Source organism: Electrona antarctica, assembly GCF_951216825.1.
Source record: "Electrona antarctica genome assembly, chromosome: 2".
Classification (NCBI taxonomy): domain Eukaryota; kingdom Metazoa; phylum Chordata; class Actinopteri; order Myctophiformes; family Myctophidae; genus Electrona; species Electrona antarctica.
This window is the reverse complement of record NC_136807.1, coordinates 4,592,349-4,613,633: the sequence shown is the minus strand read 5'-3', so window position 1 is coordinate 4,613,633 and position 21,285 is coordinate 4,592,349. Positions and strand designations below refer to the sequence as shown.

General features: G+C 46.3%; 2 protein-coding genes and 1 long non-coding RNA gene across 3 annotated transcripts; all 3 read left to right on the top strand.

Moving 5' to 3' along the window:
• Positions 1-3,981: 3,981 nt before the first annotated feature.
• On the top strand, positions 3,982-7,310 carry LOC306914866 (keratin, type II cytoskeletal 8-like; the record flags this gene model as incomplete). Its single annotated transcript, XM_079492084.1, has 6 exons — positions 3,982-4,629; positions 5,794-6,002; positions 6,311-6,371; positions 6,483-6,578; positions 6,758-6,922; positions 7,140-7,310. The coding sequence occupies exons 1-6, from the start codon at positions 4,063-4,065 to the stop codon at positions 7,308-7,310; spliced, it is 1,269 nt and encodes a 422-aa protein (XP_079348210.1). The 5' UTR covers positions 3,982-4,062.
• A 7,151-nt stretch (positions 7,311-14,461) lies between these two features.
• On the top strand, positions 14,462-19,181 carry LOC306914859 (keratin, type II cytoskeletal cochleal-like; the record flags this gene model as incomplete). The annotated part of the gene is made up of 9 exons (XM_079492071.1): positions 14,462-15,142; positions 16,562-16,770; positions 17,064-17,124; positions 17,236-17,331; positions 17,511-17,675; positions 17,893-18,018; positions 18,253-18,473; positions 18,585-18,664; positions 19,123-19,181. Coding segments are annotated over exons 1-9 (1,584 nt in total), but the record flags the coding sequence as incomplete, so codon positions are not given.
• Positions 19,182-19,184: 3 nt separating this feature from the next.
• Positions 19,185-20,313, top strand: LOC306937926. Its single transcript, XR_013791672.1, has 2 exons — positions 19,185-19,222; positions 19,253-20,313. It is a non-coding gene; the product is annotated as an uncharacterized lncRNA (long non-coding RNA).
• The last annotated feature ends 972 nt before the right edge of the window (positions 20,314-21,285 follow it).

Genomic DNA, 21,285 nt, shown 5'->3' with positions numbered 1-21,285 from the left:
AAAAGAAAGCCTGCCGTTTCTATTAGCTTGGATTCACCATCGATGATGTCACTGGTGGACAGGTTTCTGAACTGCCCACAGCCTTCCTATGAGACACAGACTGAGTAGGAAAAAATTGTGGTATTTTATCATGAACATTAGTTAGGACCAATTATAGGAAGAGAAGTTGAAAAGTGGTGAAGTGGTCCTTTAAGCTATTTGGCCTGCTAGCAGCACTATATGACACTGATTGACATAGTATAGTTTGTGAGATTAGCTTTGGACACACGCACGCACCCACACAGACACAGACACAGACACAGGCACAGGCACGCGCACGCGCACACACACACACACACACACACACACACACACACACACACACAGGTCGTAAAAAGGTCGTCCAGTCCTCATTTTACCTAGCCTGGTTAATAAACCAGACCGAATCAGCCGTTGGCAAAAAAAAGTTGCCTACCAGCGGATTTCGGTCTGGCGAGGCTCAGTAGCACGCCTCTTTCCTACAATCGAGAACAGGTCGGACCAATCGGGACACGGTATGCAATATGGGCGGGCTTTGGTACAGTGACGTTCAATGCTTGAGACTTTTGACTGACAGTAGCTCTGACCAATTGCGTCAAAGAGAAAATGTTTGAACCCGCCCCCCGGGAAATGAAATCCAAGTGGAGCCAGCCCAGACTGATATACCGCGACAGTGTTGTGTGATATTAGTCTGGCTTATTAGCCAGGCTACATTTTACCACCTTCGCAATATTGCCAAAATCAAAGCCTTCCTCTCACGCCCCGACTTAAATGAGCACCGCGCCTGTCACAGGCATGTGCAGAGCAAGTTCAGTCAGGCCTCATTCACACGTATCAAACACCAATCATGCAACATTGAGGCATGTTGCTCCTCCTTTAGCTGAATGGATACAAACGGCCATTATGTCGGTAGGAGGCTGTTGGTCAAGGACTGGAAGGCTCCATCTGCACCTGCTCCATCCCTCTGGGATGCCTCAATGGGACTATTGGCCGCTTACGAGCGACTGTCATACAGGCTGCTCAATAGGATGGACGACTATGACTTAAAATGGGGCTTTTACCATATGCACGTATCAGGACTCTGATTCGTTTCTGGCTCTGAGTGAGCTCTGGACGGGCTGCAACTTTAGAAAAATACACTGAAGGAATATATCTGGAATTGGGGCTGGGGTGGACTGCGGGATATTTCTGTGCATATGTTATATTGTTTTGTTTTGTTTTGTTTTGTTTTGTTTTGTTATGTGTTTGTTTTGTTATGCATTTCTTTGGTTGTGTTTTGTCTATGTCAATGTTTCATAACAAAAGAAAATTAGTACAAATCATAAAATAAAATAAAAACACCAATCAAGCAAGTCGTTTTTTTAGGCCACCACCATAGGCGGGGGGTATGTAATGCTAGGCAAGGCTTAGCCTTCCCAAAAACTATGCTGGGTATTTTTAAAATATATATAATATATGTGCGCAGCATTATATAGAAGGCTATTGTGTGTGTGTGTGTGTGTGTGTGTGTGTGTGTGTGTGTGTGTGTTGTCGCTGCCCCCTGGTGATCGCTGATCGGGTAGGCTATACAGCAACCAGCCTAATCAGCATTTGATTGGCTACTTGGTATGTCTGTAAACCTCGTCCTTCCAGTCGCTTTGTAGCAAACAGTAGCGTGCGGTGGTTTGTTTTGGAAAACAGCAAAACGCAAAATGGATATAGCCTACGCCCTACGGTCTTTTTCAAGGCAAAGATAAAGTAATTCAGAAGAAGAAGCTGTGAGTCGGCTGTCAGTGTCAGCACTCAGCAGCACCAGTGACCACACGGTTCACAGTTCACAGTTTCACACCGTTCAGCGGAGAGGCTGCTGTCTCTGTGCCGTCTGTGAAGAGCCATGAGCCGGGAGGGGCAGCAACACTGACACGGTTAGCGGAGAGGCTGCTGTCTCTGTGCCGTCTGTGAAGAGCCATGAGCCGGGAGGGGCAGCAACACTGACACGGTTAGCGGAGAGGCTGCTGTCTCTGTGCCGTCTGTGAAGAGCCATGAGCCGGGAGGGGCAGCAACACTGACACGGTTAGCGGAGAGGCTGCTGTCTCTGTGCCGTCTGTGAAGAGCCATGAGCCGGGAGGGGCAGCAACACTGACACGGTTAGCGGAGAGGCTGCTGTCTGTGTGACGTCGGCCCGTCTGTGAAGAGCCATGAGCCGGGAGGGGAGGGGAGGGGAGGGGAGGGGACGGGCAGCAACACCGCCGGGTAATCTCCACACTGACTTGAGACTTGAGAAAAAGACCCATATCGGCCAAAATATCCCAAAACAATGCCCGGGGGAACTTTAATTAAAAGCTTGATGCAGTGGCTATAATTGGGTCAAGGGTGTTGCTTTCGTGAGCAATGGTGTACGAGATTGGTAATAAATTGGTCAAAGTAACTCATTTTTAGACCATCTGGGGTAGGCAATTCTGGCCTACCCAAAGGTAAAATCCACCCGCCGCCTATGGTCACCACAATGCTTTTCCAATGGGAGTCACATGGTTTGATGGGGGGGGGGGGGGGGGGGCAGAACACCACCAGCAATCAGCAATCAAACACAAATGTTTGATCAAACCATGTGACTCCCATTGGAAAAGCATTGTGGTGGCCCAAAAAAACAAAAAAACGACCAAACATTTGCTTGATTGGTGTTTGGTACGTGTGAATGAGGCCTCAGGAAACCTCAATGCAGTCGCTGCCGGCCGTTATTGGGACGCCTCAGCATCACGCTCTCATTCACATGATTCACTCAGCCAATCACACACTCACTCCATCTTCATACCGGCTATTTAAACTGGAAGGGTTTGCACTCCTCCTCCTGCTTGCTTGCTGCTGCTGATTCTACTGCGCTGCTGTATACAACCTGCTGCTCACCCTCCTCCGCCCCAGCTACCACCTGTCGTTTTGGATCTACTGTTTAGGTACGGGGGATTCGGAGTCCCTATGGTCGGGACTGATGCGCTTGATCAGAGTACCTAAAAAGCAGATCCAATACATCGCCAAACCATAATAAATATATTGCTCATTTTATATTCAATAAATATATATTCCATCCATTCTTGAGTTGTCCTGACTGAACTAAAGTTATCCATGCCTTCATCTACTCACACCTAGACTATTGCAATTCCCTTTACTCCTGTCTTTTTTTTAAATACATTCACCGACTACAATTGGTCCCGAATGCAGCAGCCCGCCACTTTTCTTCACCACTTTTCAACCCATCTTCATATAATTGGTCCTCACTAATAATCATGATAAAATGGCACCATTTTTTTCTACTCAGTCTGCTTCTCATAGGAAGACTGTGGGCAGTTCAGAAACCCGTCCACCACTGACATCGTTAGGCAGATTTTTTTTAAACAATATTTTTTTACAAAAATGTTTAGATTTGTATTATCGTGAGAACGATGGCTTCCATTTTCGCATTGCAACTTTTCAGGACTAGAAAGCCTGCAGTTTCTAATAGCTTGGATTCCCCATCGATGATGTCACTGGTGGACGGGTTTCTGAACTGCCCACAGTCCTCCTATGAGACACAGACTGAGCAGAACATGATTATTTATAGTGAGGACTAGTATATGAAGATAGGTTGAAAAGTGGTGAAGTGGTCCTTTAACAGGTGCAAGAAAGGTTGACCATATCACTCCTATCCTAGCCACCCTCCACTGGTTGCTGATTTCTTTTAGAATCAATTTTTAAAAAATTCTGTCTTTTACATTCAAGGCTAGGTCCGGCCTTGCTCCGTCCTACATTTCGGACCTACTTGACCCCTATGAGCCAGCCCGCGAGCTGAGATCCTCGGGTAAAGCTCTACTCACAATAGAAACAGGCTGCAAAAAGGGGAGGCGGCTGGGAGGAGGATCCCAGCACCTCCTCTTCAGGATTCAGATAAAAACCCTCAGAGGACAGGGAGAAGGTACTCAGAGTAACTTGACTTTCCTCTTAGTGAGCTCACCCGCCGACACCTCTGTCTCTTTCTCTCTCCTCCCTTCTTTTACCTTCACCTCGGATCTCGCCGAGGAAACAGAACCAGCCATGAGTAGTTACAGAGCATCCTTCAGTTCCTCCAGCTCGGGTGGAGGCGGCGGTGGAGCGAGGAGCTTCTCCAGCCGCTCTGCAGCAGCTGGTGGTGGTGGAGGTTTCGGTGGTGGCAGCCGTGTGTCCTCCTCCATGAGCGTCAGGCGTAGTGGAGGTGGAGGTGGCTTTGGAGGTGGCGGCCTAGCCCTCGGAGGTGGAGGTGGAGGCTTTGGCCTTGGCCTTGGCGGAGGCCTTGGCGGAGGCTTCGGTGCAGGTGGCGGCGGCGGAGGCTTCGGTGCAGGCGGCGGCGGCGGAGGCTTCGGTGGAGGCTTTGGTGCAGGAGGCGGCGGCGGCTTCGGTGGAGGAGGCTTCGGTGGAGGCATGATGCTCGGTGGTGGTGGTGGTGGAGGAATGGGAGGATTCGGTGGCGGTGGAATGATCGCCCCAATCACAGCCGTCACAGTCAACTCGAGCCTGCTTGCCCCCATGGACATCGACATCGACCCCATCATCCAGGTTGTCCGCACCCAGGAGAAGGAACAGATCAAGACCCTCAACAACCGATTCGCCACCTTCATTGACAAGGTCAGTATAGGATTCAGATGCATGCGTGATATTTTGTATGGTGAATTGAACAATGTATCAGCATACCTAATGTTTGCAACAATCAATAGTTGTGTACAGTGCATGTTGCACTGTATGCAACCATTGGTTCTTGCAAAGATCCTGCAATATATGGCCCTCAATATCATTAAATATTACACAGCAACTGATCTTAACTCACACTAGTACACACACTGTCCAAAACAACACCCTCTCTTTGCACACAGGGGAGAGGGGATTGCATCCAGTAAAATCACAATGTAAACTATTTTTGCCTAAATTACGGGAAACAATATGATATAAACATTTTCTGTACTTTTCAGTATATATTATTTATTTATTTTTGTACACATACTTTAGATATCATTATAGTAAATAGAGTAAATATGTAAAAGTTACACAGTAATATTATCTACTGCACGATCCTTGACATGTAAAGGCAAGGGTGTGTTAAAATGAGTCTCTCTGATAGGTGGGGATGGGCTGGGGTGTGGCACTGTATGCAGTGTTACACGTAGAGGCAACACTCTCAGCAAACCTAAGCCTACTCTTCAGAACTCATTTGCTTTCAACTAATGCGCTCTTCTCTGACATGTTATTTTCTTCTTCTTCATCTTATTATTATTATTATTATTATTATTATTATTATTATTATTATTATATATTTGTGGCTGTTACCGTATGTGAGCAGAGCAGTCCCACTTGCAACTTGTCTCTTGAGTCACTTGAGTTGTCCTGTACAACGTGACCTCACCAGAGTAATTCCCATGATGCTGTGTAGCATTGCATTCACCAGAGAACATCTCAGCCCTAAGGGGCTATCTTGATGCAACTGCTACCAATGTGGGTACAGTACTGTACATAAAAGGGCATTTTGTGTGGGACTGTGGCATACAGGTGTGGCAGAGGGTTAATTCATCTGAGGAAACCCCTGCATTTCTTCTACATTCCATATAAATGTGGCAGTCACAACAATACATTACAGACATTTCCCATAACACAAACAAAACAAGGCAATAGAAATAGATTGATTCCATTGCACATATTATCTTATGATGCCACTTTCTACTAATAGTGAGACCTAGAACTGTTCTTCACCAATAATTCTGTGAAACCTTAATGTATGATGTCACTTCCTATATACAGGTCCGCTTCCTGGAGCAGCAGAACAAGATGCTGGAGACCAAGTGGACCCTCCTGCAGGACCAGACCACCACACGCTCCAACATCGACAGCATGTTCGAGGCTTACATTGCCAACCTGCGTAGACATCTGGACGGGCTCGGCGGGGAGAGGGTCAAGCTGGAGGGAGAGCTGAAGAACATGCAGGGATTAGTGGAGGACTTCAAGATCAAGTGAGTTCAAATGACAGAAATCTGTTCATACTGTAACTATGAAAATAATAATAATGTACAACATATCAGTATTTGGACATATATAAGCTAAATCCCAACCCCCGCCGCCTACCCTAACCCAAAGCAAAGTAACCATAAAAGGTTAAGCCCTAAACTACAGTATAGGGTACTTCAGATTTGACTTGCTTTTGAACCCTCAAGAGAACACATAGCAAACAAGCCTACTTACATTAAATCTGGGGGAAAAGATCAGGGCTAATATTAAGACATAGCTAATTGCTGAGATTTTTTTCTTTCTTTTCTTTCAGATATGAAGATGAAATTAACAAGCGTGCTACTGTGGAGAATGAATTTGTGCTCCTCAAGAAGGTGAGCGTCATTCAGTCCAAACAGAAAATATAGTGTTTAATCCAATGTGTGGGGTGGGAGGTGGGTTCAAGACAAAAGCTAAACACCAGTTAATCTGAAATCTTGTTCCAGGATGTGGACGGTGCCTACATGATCAAGATTGAGCTTGAGGCCAGGGTTGACGCCCTTCAAGATGAGATCAACTTCCTCAGGAGTGTCTATGAGGCGGTAAGGCTTCACTATGTGCTCTTGATTTCAGAATGTGATTGTTTTTATTCAGTAGTCCTGATAGGAACTTACAAATGGCCTTGGAGTACACAAAAATGTTCAGAGATGGCTATAGCAGCACATCAGCTATCTCTTCCTCTTGCTCACCTCTAACTCATCATCATATCCCCCTTTTTCAGGAACTGATGGAACTCCAGGGACAGATCAAGGACACCTCAGTCATTGTGTCGATGGACAACAGCCGTGGCTTGGACATGGATGCTATTGTTGCTGAAGTGCGTGCTCAGTACGAGACCATCGCCAACCGCAGCCGTGCAGAGGCCGAGACGTGGTATGAGACCAAGGTATGTAGAGCTATTTTTTCTGTCAAGGAGTCCACTAAGGTACATATGCTAAGAACGATATGTCCACCATGAACTAGATTTAGCGACAGCGACAGGTGTACATGTATATGTTTTTATTGTCTGAAGTTGTCTTGCTGTACCATCAGCAACAGAGAAAAGTAGAGATAGTAGTGCTGAGTGAAAGAGAGTTCAATAAAAATGTGTTTTCTTCTTCCAGTTCCAGGCAATGTCTGCTTCAGCCGCCACGCATGGAGAGGACCTTCGCACCACCAAGTCTGAGATCGCTGAACTCAACCGCATGATCTCTCGCCTCCAGAATGAGATCGAGAATGTCAAATCACAGGTAGACCCACAGCTCCACATGTTTTCACCAAACCAACCGTTTTAGGCTCCAACACGACAATGTTACGGTACGTTTAGTTGACCTTAAAGCACTCTAGCAGCACCATCAATTTGGACTTGGTTACTCTATGTTGTCCATATTATCATCATTCCATCATTCTATAAACTAGTAATTGAAAAATGAAGAAATATTTCAGGGAGCAATCATGACCTTGCTGCCTTTTGAACTTCCCAGCGCTCCGCCATGGAAATCCAGATCGCCGAGGCAGAGGAGCGTGGTGAGCTGGCTGTGGCCGACGCTAGGCTCCGCGTTAAGGACCTGGAGGAGGCTCTGCAGAGAGCCAAGCAGGACATGGCCCGCCAGGTGCGCGAGTACCAGGAGCTGATGAACGTGAAGCTGGCCCTGGACATTGAGATCGCTACATACAAGAAACTGCTGGAAGGAGAGGAGCTCAGGTAAGATCCAATCAAAACATTTGTGTTTGATTGCTGATTGCTGGTGGTGTTCTGCCCCCCCCCCCCCCCCCCCCCATCAAACCATGTGACTCCCATTGGAAAAGCATTGTGGTGACCATAGGCGGCGGGTGGATTTTACCTTTGGGTAGGCCAGAATTGCCTACCCCAGATGGTCTAAAAATGAGCCAGTCTGGAGTTGAGAGGAAACAAAGCAATAATGGGAAGACAGAGTGCATCGCAAATAAGTTATAAGGCGCTAATGAGTGAATATTTCAACAGACTCAACGCTGGTGGAAGTACTGCGACCATCACTGTTACAGGAGGCGGCGGCGGAGGCGGAGGTGGTGGCGGCGGCGGCGGTAAGTTCATTCTTTATCATAGTGGCAGAGAACATTAGGAGGAGGTTTATTATCATTTCTTGGTTCTATCTCATCTCGATAGATCGCCATGACTTATTTCAGTCATTTGGATTCCATAGAAGCGAGCCTGTCTTCTATGCGAGCCTGTTTGCAGATTTGCTATTTTCGGTTATCAGCTATTTTAAGATTAAAGCGTTTTTGAAGTGATCAAACTAGCAATGGATTACATGTTTAGAAGCATCTTCCATGCCTCTAAATATGTATGAACATGGAACGGTCTCAGAAATGTCATAAAAGCAAAGGTCAAAGCCTCAAATCTGTGATTTCTTCAACTTTCTTCGACACATCAAACAACAGCAACATAAAGAATGATGATACCTAAAATATCATCGTCAACCCATGAGATTCTATTTTGCCTCTCTCTTTGCCTTTGATCTCATTCCGTGTCACTTTCCTCTCCATGCAGGCGGCGGATTCGGCTACGGCAGCGGAGGCGGCGGCGGCTTCGGCAGCGGACTGTCCCTGTCAGGTGGCGGCGGCGGCGGCGGCTACGGAATGTCCCTGGGCGGCGGCGGCGGCGGCGGATACGGGGGCAGCAGCATGTCCATCTCGGCCGGCGGTGGTGGTGGCGGCTTCGGCGGCGGCATGAGCAGCAGCTCCATGAGATCGTCTCGCAGCGTCTCATCATCACGCCGTTTCTAAGCAGAGCAACAGTCTTTACTTACCCTCCTCCTTACCCTCCACCTTCCTCCACTGACACCGACAACCACCCAGCCAAGCACATCATACTCCACATGTCCACTGCAGACCCAGAGAACTGCCTGATGTGCACTACACTATACACCAGAAAACGAAAGCCCTGTTGCATTTTGTCTCATTTTACATTTAGAGCACATGGAGCTTCGTAGCCACACAGTAGTCACAAAACTCAGTAGTGAATATCAGAGGTCACACCGGGCCTGCAGTCGACAGATCCGCATAACACTGCTCAGAGAGCTTGAGTTCACCAAAATATTCCAAACCGAGGCAGAGAGATTATTATGCCAAAATGTGACCGGCAGCAGAGATATGAGTCTCGTAATTCCTCCTTCGTTCAGTCAGCCGGGCTGTTGTTGTTGTTGTTGCTGGATGTGCTGTTGCGTGGATAAGAATAGTGCACGACAGAGAATACTCCAAAGGCAACAACAACAAGCACATATCAAACAATGACATTAGACAGTAGCCTTACATAGATGGCTGAGATGCCATATTGTACACCATAGTCTGATAAAGCACATATGGCTGGCACTACCACCAACACCCAGTATCATAACAACAATTTGCTGACCTGGACTCTGTAATGTCTTGTCTGCTGCCATCATGTTGTGCGTCGCGACATCGTGCAGCCTACATAACACTCCATTGACACTCCAGTAACACTCCAGTAGTGGCGACCCCTATTCTCTAGTGCATCTTTTCTGTTCCCTTTCCTACTAGGGACATCGGGTTCTCCACTAAGGGTTTTCAAACAGTGTTTTAACAGTGTTTCTCTTTTTTTCCCAATTTCACTCTGAACTAAAAGATATAAGAGGCTGACTGGTACGTCCGGATTTATTGAATGTGATTGAATGCATACCATCAGAACATCCTGAATAAATCTGTGTTACACACAAGTCTTTTTGATTCCCTGTCTTCTTTTAAACGTTACGTTTGCAGTTGTTTGCTTTGTACAGTAGGTATTATGAATTTTGCATCATGCCCCCATCAGTTGGCAGCAGTCGTGCGACAGCAGCAGAATATACATTCAAACCCTAGACTCCCACAACACAATGGACAGATATTTTGACACGTTCACTTACATGAGGTTCAGTACTGTAGTAAACTGTACTTTGTAGCACATACATTGTACACATGCAGAAAGTTCAATGTTCTTTACAAACATTGCAACAACGCTGGTTAACAAACTGCCCTCCCACTCTGGTCGTTTTGGTGTAGAGCACATCAAAGCCTTCTACAAAAACCTAGGTGTTTGAAAAACTCAATACAAAGGCTGAGTGCCCTTCAACCCCACAAGGCCACTGGCCATGACAATATTCCCTCCAAATTTCTCAGAGACTCGGCCATCTCTATAGCTCCAATCATCACCCACATAATAAACCTTTCCATCAAACAGGGACAAGTCCCCCAAGATTTCAAACTGGCCAAAGTAACCCCCCTGCACAAGGGGAGCAAGTTAGAACCCGGCAACTAACGCCCTATTTCTATTCTTAGCTCCATCTCGAAAGTGATGAAAACATTTGCCACAAAAAAAATAATGTACGAATTTCAATCCGGCTTCAGAACATCCCACTCCACTGACACATGCCTCCTCTATTTGAGTGACCACATCAAACACGAGGTGGATGCTGGCAAATACTGCGGCGTGGTCATGCTGGACCTCCAAAAGGCTTTTGACACCGTGAACCACTCCATACTGGTTAACAAGCTAAAAGCAATTGGTTTTGATAGCACACCAGTGAGCTGGATGCAATCCTACCTCTAGGGAAGATGGTGGAGGTGAACGCAACACTGTCGACAAGTGAAGCGTGACAGTTTTACTTTTGAAGGATTTTCTCAGGGAGGAAGATTGATGTGTCAAAGAAAACAAAATTAAACAAAGAAAATGTGCAGGTTGCTGCAGCAAAAACATTTCAGTATTTGTTCAGTCAATACAAAGTACATGTACCAACTCAGTGGCCTTGTGGTTAGAGTGTCAGCCCTGAGACTGGGAGGTCGGGGTTCAATCCCCAGCTGGGTCATACTAAAGACTGTAAAAATGGGACCCAGTGCCTCCCTGCTTGACACTCAGCATCAAGGGTTGGATTTGGGGTAAGTCCCTGCAACATACTAGTGTCATGTCCAGGGAGTGTACTTGTACATGAAGCTGCCTCACGCTACAGAAACAGGAGATAGGCTCCTGGCCTCATGGCTCGGCAAGGCTACTTACTTACTTACTTATTATTTGTTCAGTCAATACAAAGTACAATGACTCTAGTGTGCCGTGATTTTTTTCCACCCTAAAACATGATCATCAGGTATAAGGAGGACGATAAAAAAAATAAAACAGTGTACAGCATTTGTGTGGACACGCCCACCAGTTCATTAAGTATGCCTGGCTTGCCTGGTGGGTGGTGATGTTCTTGTCTCTCGTGTGTCACCCCCCCCCCATGATTATTATTTTACAAATAATAACTTGTGTGTCACACAGTGCCGTCTCTACAGGGGGGCACTGGGGGGCACTGGATTTTGTGCCCCTCCAGTCCAGATTGGCCAGTAGTACCCTACCAATACTTTAATGTTTTACAAATGTTAAATCTGTAAATTCTTTATGATTATTGTAAATATATACATGTTCAAATTAATTGTATAATAGAAATACAAGGTAATATATGCATGCAGAAGACATTATAATGCTCAACATATTTGTTTCTTTGTTTGTTGTTGGTGCTGCTGCACAATTGTAGCCTTTTTCAAGCATCACTTTGTTAATAGGCGACTATTTGTTACACATATGGGGGTTTGAAAAATGAAGTGCCCCCTTTGGAAAAAAGTATGCCCCCCTGCTGATTTGTGCCTGGAGACGGCACTGGGGTCACATCCGACGTTCTGTGCGTGGTTCAATGACATGTTTTGTTGTGGCTTTCCTGCTGTCCAGTTCAAAACATTAGCAGCTGTTGTCGTTTTGAGGCTGCGGTGGTAAAGCTTGCTCGCTGCGTTGTGGAAATCAACCCTTTCACGGTGTGTGTGGCATAGCTTAGGAGGCAGGCAATCATACTACACTCCCATTGGCTTAGGCAGCATGTGTGGCAGCCAATCAGGCTAGGCCGTCAGTATGACTAGATGATGACAATGTCGTCTACATTTCATGAGCTTTCATTAGTCAGGTTTCACCTGACAAAAAGCCAGTTGATGACGATTGGAAAACAGTATTTGAGAATTAAAGGACCACTTCACCACTTTTCAACATCTCTTCATATAATTGGTCCTCACTAATGTTCATGATAAAACACCACCATTTTTTCCTACTCAGTCTGTGTCTCATAGGAGGGCTTTGGGCAGTTCGGACACCCGTCCACCAGTGACATCATCATTAGGCAGATTTTTTTTAAACAAGATTTGTTTTAAATATATTTAGATTTTTATTATCGTGAGAACGATGGCTTCAACTTTTGCATTGCAACTTTTCAGGAAAAGAAAGCCTGCCGTTTCTATTAGCTTGGATTCACCATCGATGATGTCACTGGTGGACGGGTTTCTGAACTGCCCACAGCCTTCCTATGAGACACAGACTGAGTAGGAAAAAATGGTGGTATTTTATCATGAACATTAGTTAGGACCAATTATAGGAAGAGAAGTTGAAAAGTGGTGAAGTGGTCCTTTAAGCTATTTGGCCTGCTAGCAGCACTATATAACACTGATTGACATAGTATAGTTTGTGAGATTATGTTTGGACACATGCACGCACCCACACAGACACAGACACAGACACAGGCACAGACACACGCACACGCACACGCACACACACACACACACACACACACACACACACACACACACACACACACAGGTCGTAAAAAGGTCGTCCAGTCCTCATTTTACCACCTTCGCAATATTGCCAAAATCAAAGCCTTCCTCTCACGCCCCGACTTAAATGAGCACCGCGCCTGTCACAGGCATGTGCAGAGCAAGTTCAGTCAGGCCTCATTCACACGTATCAAACACCAATCATGCAAATGTTTGGTCGTTTTTTTAGGCCACCACCATAGGCGGCGGGTATGTAAGGCTAGGCAAGGCTTAGCCTTCCCAAAAACTATGCTGGGTATTTTTTAAATAATATATGTGCGCAGCATTATATAGAAGGCTATGTGTGTGTGTGTGTGTGTGTGTGTGTGTGTGTGTGTGTGTGTGTGTGTGTGTGTGTGTGTGTGTGTGTGTTGTCGCTGCCCCCTGGTGATCGCTGATCGGGTAGGCTATACAGCAACCAGCCTAATCAGCATTTCATTGGCTACTTGGTATGTCTGTAAACCTCGTCCTTCCAGTCGCTTTGTAGCAAACAGTAGCGTGCGGTGGTTTGTTTTGGAAAACAAAGAAAAACTCAAAATGGATATAGCCTACGCCCTACGGTCTTTTTCAAGGCAAAGATAAAGTAATACAGAAGAAGAAGCTGTGAGTCGGCTGTCAGTGTCAGCACTCAGCAGCACCAGTGACCACACGGTTCACAGTTCACACCGTTCAGCGGAGTGGCTGCTGTCTCTGTGCCGTCTGTGAAGAGCCATGAGCCGGGAGGGGCAGCAACACTGACACGGTTAGCGGAGAGGCTGCTGTCTCTGTGCCGTCTGTGAAGAGCCATGAGCCGGGAGGGGCAGCAACACTGACACGGTTAGCGGAGAGGCTGCTGTCTGTGTGACGTCGGCCCGTCTGTGAAGAGCCATGAGCCGGGAGGGGAGGGGAGGGGAGGGGAGGGGAGGGGAGGGGACGGGCAGCAACACCGCCGGGTAATCTCCACACTGACTTGAGACTTGAGAAAAAAAACCATATCGGCCAAAATATCCCAAAACAATGCCCGGGGGAACTTTAATTAAAAGCTTGATGCAGTGGCTATAATTGGGTCAAGGGTGTTGCTTTCGTGAGCAATGGTGTACGAGATTGGTAATAAATTGGTCAAAGTAACTAATTTTTAGACCATCTGGGGTAGGCAATTCTAGCCTACCCAAAGGTAAAATCCACCCGCCGCCTATGGTCACCACAATGCTTTTCCAATGGGAGTCACATGGTTTGACAAAACATTTTTGTTTGATGGGGGGGAGGGGCAGAACACCACCAGCAATCAGCAATCAAACACAAATGTTTGATCAAACCATGTGACTCCCATTGGAAAAGCATTGTGGTGGCCCAAAAAAACGACCAAACATTTGCTTGGTGTTTGGTACGTGTGAATGAGGCCTCAGGAAACGGCTGCCGGCCGTTATTGGGCCGCCTCAGCATGGTAGCCATTTTATCATGATTATTAGTGAGGACTAGTATATGAAGTTAGGTTGAAAAGTGGTGAAGTGGTCCTTTAACAGGTGCAAGAAAGTGTGACCATATCACTCCTATCCTAGCCACCCTCCACTGGTTGCCGATTTATTTTAGAATCAATTTTAAAATTCTGTCTTTTACATTCAAGGCTAGGTCCGGCCTTGCTCCGTCCTACATTTCGGACCTACTTGACCCCTATGAGCCAGCCCGCGAGCTGAGATCCTCGGGTAAAGCTCTACTCACAATAAAAACAGGCTGCAAAAAGGGGAGGCGGCTGGGAGGAGGATCCCAGCACCTCCTCTTCAGGATTCAGATAAAAACCCTCAGAGGACAGGGAGAAGGTACTCAGAGTAACTTGACTTTCCTCTTAGTGAGCTCACCCGCCGACACCTCTGTCTCTTTCTCTCTCCTCCCTTCTTTTCCCTTCACCTCGGATCTCGCCGAGGAAACAGAACCAGCCATGAGTAGTTACAGAGCATCCTTCAGTTCCTCCAGCTCGGGTGGAGGCGGCGGTGGAGCGAGGAGCTTCTCCAGCCGCTCTGCAGCAGCTGGTGGTGGTGGAGGTTTTGGTGGCGGCAGCCGTGTGTCCTCCTCCATGAGCGTCAGGCGTAGTGGAGGTGGAGGTGGCTTTGGAGGTGGCGGCCTAGCCCTCGGAGGTGGAGGTGGAGGCTTTGGCCTTGGCCTTGGCGGAGGCGGAGGCCTTGGCGGAGGCTTCGGTGCAGGTGGCGGCGGCGGAGGCTTCGGTGCAGGCGGCGGAGGCTTCGGTGGAGGCTTCGGTGCAGGAGGCGGCGGCGGCTTCGGTGGAGGAGGCTTCGGTGGAGGCATGATGCTCGGTGGTGGTGGTGGTGGAGGAATGGGAGGATTCGGTGGCGGTGGAATGATCGCCCCAATCACAGCCGTCACAGTCAACTCGAGCCTGCTTGCCCCCATGGACATCGACATCGACCCCACCATCCAGGTTGTCCGCACCCAGGAGAAGGAACAGATCAAGACCCTCAACAACCGATTCGCCACCTTCATTGACAAGGTCAGTATAGGATTCAGATGCATGCGTGATATTTTGTATGGTGAATTGAACAATGTATCAGCATACCTAATGTTTGCAACAATCAATAGTTGTGTACAGTGCATGTTGCACTGTATGCAACCATTGGTTCTTGCAAAGATCCTGCAATATGTGGCCCTCAATATCATTAAATATTACACAGCAACTGATCTTAACTTTGATATCCTGCACATTGAGGGCTTCACAATATGCATTAAACAAAGCAGAAGAAAGTGGCTAAGTGGGACTCGGAAGCCAAGCTGATTCTGCCACTGATGGTACTGTCATGAAAGTTGGTCCCGCATGCAAAGACTGACACACATTGTATTCACATCTTAACATGCGGTAAAAAACAAGTTTAGTGTTACTGTTGAAATGAAATGATCACTACACAGACCTAGGCATGTTATTGCATAATGAGAGACTGGTTCCAATGTTTATATGCCGGACATTTTCTCCAATGAGAGAAGTCAACCACACTGCTCATCACGCACACACACACTCACGTTGCACACTCACACTAGTACACACACTGTCCAAAACAACACCCTCTCAACTATTTTTGCCTAAATTACGGGAAACAATATGATATAAACATTTTCTGTACTTTTCAGTATATATTATTTATTTATTTTTGTACACATACTTTAGATATCATTATAGTAAATAGAGTAAATATGTAAAAGTTACACAGTAATATTATCTACTGCACGATCCTTGACATGTAAAGGCAATGGTGTGTTAAAATGAGTCTCTCTGATAGGTGGGGATGGGCTGGGGTGTGGCACTGTATGCAGTGTTACACGTAGAGGCAACACTCAGCAAACCTAAACCTACTCTTCAGAACTCATTTGCTTTCAACTAATGCGCTCTTCTCTGACATGTTATTTTCTTCTTCTTATTATTATAATGTATTTTTGGCTGTTACCGTATGTGAGCAGAGCAGTCCCACTTGCAGCTTGTCTCTTGAGTCACTTGAGTTGTCCTGTACAACGTGACCTCACCAGAGTAATTCCCATGATGCTGTGTAGCATTGCATTCACCAGAGAACATCTCAGCCCTAAGGGGCTATCTTGATGCAACTGCTACCAATGTGGGTACAGTACTCTACATAAAAGGGCATTTTGTGTGGGACTGTGGCATACAGGTGTGGCAGAGGGTTAATTAATCTGAGGAAAGCCCTGCATTTCTTCTACATTCCATATAAATGTGGCAGTCACAACAATACATTACAGACATTTCCCATAACACAAACAAAACAAGGCAATAGAAATAGATTGATTCCATTGCACATCTTATCTTATGATGCCACTTTCTACTAATAGTGAGACCTAGAACTGTTCTTCACCAATAATTCTGTGAAACCTATACTTATTGTATGATGTCACTTCCTATATACAGGTCCGCTTCCTGGAGCAGCAGAACAAGATGCTGGAGACCAAGTGGACCCTCCTGCAGGACCAGACCACCACAAAATCCAACATCGACAGCATGTTCGAGGCTTACATTGCCAACCTGCGCAGACATCTGGACGGGCTCGGCGGGGAGAGGGTCAAGCTGGAGGGAGAGCTGAAGAACATGCAGGGATTAGTGGAGGACTTCAAGAACAAGTGAGTTCAAATGACAGAAATCTGTTCATACTGTAACTATGAAAATAATAATAATGTACAACATATCAGTATTTGGACAGCTAAATCCCAACCCCCTACCCTAACCCAAAGCAAAGTAACCATAAAAGGTTAAGCCCTAAACTACAGTATAGGGTACTTCAGATTTGACTTGCTTTTGAACCCTCAAGAGAACACATATAGCAAACAAGCCTACTTACATTAAATCTGGGGGAAAAGATCAGGGCTAATATTAAGACATAGCTAATTGCTGAGATTTTTTTCTTTTCTTTCAGATATGAAGATGAAATTAACAAGCGTGCTACTGTGGAGAATGAATTTGTGCTCCTCAAGAAGGTGAGCGTCATTCAGTCCAAACAGAAAATATAGTGTTTAATTTAATGTGTGGGGTGGGAGGTGGGTTCAAGACAAAAGCTAAACACCAGTTAATCTGAAATCTTGTTCCAGGATGTGGACGGTGCCTACATGATCAAGATTGAGCTTGAGGCCAGGGTTGACGCCCTTCAAGATGAGATCAACTTCCTCAGGAGTGTCTATGAGGCGGTAAGGCTTCACTATGTGCTCTTGATTTCAGAATGTGATTGTTTTTATTCAGTAGTCCTGATAGGAACTTACAAATGGCCTTGGAGTACACAAAAATGTTCAGAGATGGCTATAGCAGCACATCAGCTATCTCTTCCTCTTGCTCACCTCTAACTCATCATCATATCCCCCTTTTTCAGGAACTGATGGAACTCCAGGGACAGATCAAGGACACCTCAGTCATTGTGTCGATGGACAACAGCCGTGGCTTGGACATGGATGCTATTGTTGCTGAAGTGCGTGCTCAGTACGAGACCATCGCCAACCGCAGCCGTGCAGAGGCCGAGACGTGGTATGAGACCAAGGTATGTAGAGCTATTTTTTCTGTCAAGGAGTCCACTAAGGTACATATGCTAAGAACGATATGTCCACCATGAACTAGATTTAGCGACAGCGACAGGTGTACATGTATATGTTTTTATTGTCTGAAGTTGTCTTGCTGTACCATCAGCAACAGAGAAAAGTAGAGATAGTAGTGCTGAGTGAAAGAGAGTTCAATACAAATTTGTTTTCTTCTTCCAGTTCCAGGCAATGTCTGCTTCAGCCGCCACGCATGGAGAGGACCTTCGCACCACCAAGTCTGAGATCGCTGAACTCAACCGCATGATCTCTCGCCTCCAGAATGAGATCGAGAATGTCAAATCACAGGTAGACCCACAGCTCCACATGTTTTCACCAAACCAACCGTTTTAGGCTCCAACACGACAATGTTACGGTACTTTGAGTTGACCTTAAAGCACTCTAGCAGCACCATCAATTTGGACTTGGTTACTCTATGTTGTCCATATTATCATCATTCCATCATTCTATAAACTAGTAATTGAAAAATGAAGAAATATTTCAGGGAGCAATCATGACCTTGCTGCCTTTTGAACTTCCCAGCGCTCCGCCATGGAAATCCAGATCGCCGAGGCAGAGGAGCGTGGTGAGCTGGCTGTGGCTGACGCTAGGCTCCGCGTTAAGGACCTGGAGGAGGCTCTGCAGAGAGCCAAGCAGGACATGGCCCGCCAGGTGCGCGAGTACCAGGAGCTGATGAACGTCAAGCTGGCCCTGGACATTGAGATCGCTACATACAAGAAACTGCTGGAAGGAGAGGAGCTCAGGTAAGATCCTCCATGAGCCAGTCTGGAGTTGAGAGGAAACAAAGCAATAATGGGAAGACAGAGTGCATCGCAAATAAGTTATAAGGCGCTAATGAGTGAATATTTCAACAGACTCAACGCTGGTGGAAGTACTGCGACCATCACTGTTACAGGAGGCGGCGGCGGCAGCGGAGGCGGTGGCGGCGGCGGCGGTAAGTTCATTCTTTATCATAGTGGCAGAGAACATTAGGAGGAGGTTTATTATCATTTCTTGGTTCTATCTCATCTCGATAGATCGCCATGACTTATTTCAGTCATTTGGATTCCATAGAAGCGAGCCTGTCTTCTATGCGAGCCTGTTTGCAGATTTGCTATTTTCGGTTATCAGCTATTTTAAGATTAAAGCGTTTTTGAAGTGATCAAACTAGCAATGGATTACATGTTTAGAAGCATCTTCCATGCCTCTAAATATGTATGAACATGGAACGGTCTCAGAAATGTCATAAAAGCAAAGGTCAAAGCCTCAAATCTGTGATTTCTTCAACTTTCTTTGACACACAGCAACATAAAGAATGATGATACCTAAAATATCATCGTCAACCCATGAGATTCTATTTTGCCTCTCTTTTTGCCTTTGATCTCATTCCGTGTCACTTTCCTCTCCATGCAGGCGGCGGATTCGGCTACGGCAGCGGAGGCGGCGGCGGCTTCGGCAGCGGACTGTCCATGTCAGGTGGCGGCGGCGGCGGCGGCGGCGGCGGCTACGGAATGTCCCTGGGCGGCGGCGGCGGATACGGCAGCAGCAGCATGTCCATGTCGGCCGGTGGTGGTGGCGGCTTCGGCGGCGGCATGAGCAGCAGCTCCATGAGATCGTCCCGCAGCGTCTCATCATCACGCCGTTTCTAAACAGAGCAACAGTCTTTACTTACCCTCCTACTTACCCTCCACCTTCCTCCACTGACACCGACAACCACCCAGCCAAGCACATCATATACTCCACATGTCCACTGCAGACCCAGAGAACTGCCTGATGTGCACTACACTATACGCCAGAAAACGAAAGCCCTGTTGCATTTTGTCTCATTTTACATTTAGAGCACATGGAGCTTCGTAGCCACACAGTAGTCACAAAACTCAGTGGTGAATATCAGAGGTCACACCGGGCCTGCAGTCGACAGATCCGCATAACACTGCTCAGAGAGCTTGAGTTCACCAACATATTCCAAACCGAGGCAGAGAGATTATTATGCCAAAATGTGACCGGCAGCAGAGATATGAGTCTCGTAATTCCTCCTTCGTTCAGTCAGCCGGGCTGTTGTTGTTGTTGTTGCTGGATGTGCTGTTGCGTGGATAAGAATAGTGCACGACAGAGAATCCTCCAAAGGCAACAACAACAAGCACATATCAAACAATGACAGTAGACAGTAGCCTTACATAGATGTTGGCTGAGATGCCATATTGTACACCATAGTCTGATAAAGCACATATGGCTGGCACTACCACCAACACCCAGTATCGTAACAACAATTTGCTGACCTGGACTCTGTAATGTCTTGTCTGCTGCCATCATGTTGTGCGTTGCGACATCGTGCAGCCTACATAACACTCCATTGACACTCCAGTAACACTCCAGTAGTGGCGACCCCTATTCTCTAGTGCATCTTTTCTGTTCCCTTTCCTACTAGGGACATCGGGTTCTCCACTAAGGGTTTTCAAACAGTGTTTTAACAGTGTTTCTCTTTTTTCCCCAATTTCACTCTGAACTAAAATATATAAGAGGCTGACTGGTACGTCCGGATTTATTGAATGTGATTGAATGCATACCATCAGAACATCCTGAATAAATCTGTGTTACACACAAGTCTTTTTGATTCCCTGTCTTCTTTTAAACGTTACGTTTGCAGTTGTTTGCTTTGTACAGTAGGTATTATGAATTTTGCATCATGCCCCCATCAGTTGGCAGCAGTCGTGCGACAGCAGCAGAATATACATTCAAACCCTTTACTCCCACAACACAATGGACAGATATTTTGACACGTTCACTTACATGAGGTTCAGTACTGTAGTAAACTGTACTTTGCAGCACATACATTGTACACATGCAGAAAGTTCGATGTTCTTTACAAACATTGCAACAATGCTGGTTAACAAACTGCCCTCCCACTCTGGTCGTTTTGGTGTATCAAAGCCTTCTACAAAAAGTTTGTAAAGATGATTTTAAACTAACAATGCTATAACTGAGGAGGTACTTAAAAGACTGAGTGCCCTTCAACCCCACAAGGCCACTGGCTATGACAATATTCCCTCCAAATTTCTCAGAGACTCGGCCATCTCTATAGCTCCAATCATCACCCACATAATAAACATTTCCATCAAACAGGGACAAGTCCCCCAAGATTTCAAACTGGCCAAAGTAACCCCCCTGCACAAGAAAGGGAGCAAATTAGAAGCCGGCAACTAACGCCCTATTTCTATTCTTAGCTCCATCTCGAAAGTGATGAAAAAATGTGTCTATGAACAGGTTGAAAAGTATCTTGCCACAAAAAAATTAATGTACGAATTTCAATCCGGCTTCAGAACATATCCACTCCACTGACACATGCCTCCTCTATTTGAGTGACCACATCAAACACGAGGTGGATGCTGGCAAATACTGCGGCATGGTCATGCTGGACCTCCAAAGGCTTGACACCGTGAATCACTCCATATGGTTAACAAGCTAAAAGAAATTGGTTTTGATAGCACATCAGTGAGCTGGATGCAATCCTACCTGGAGGGAAGATGGTGGAGGTGAACGCAACACTGCCTCCCCCCCCCCCACGTTCCACAAGGA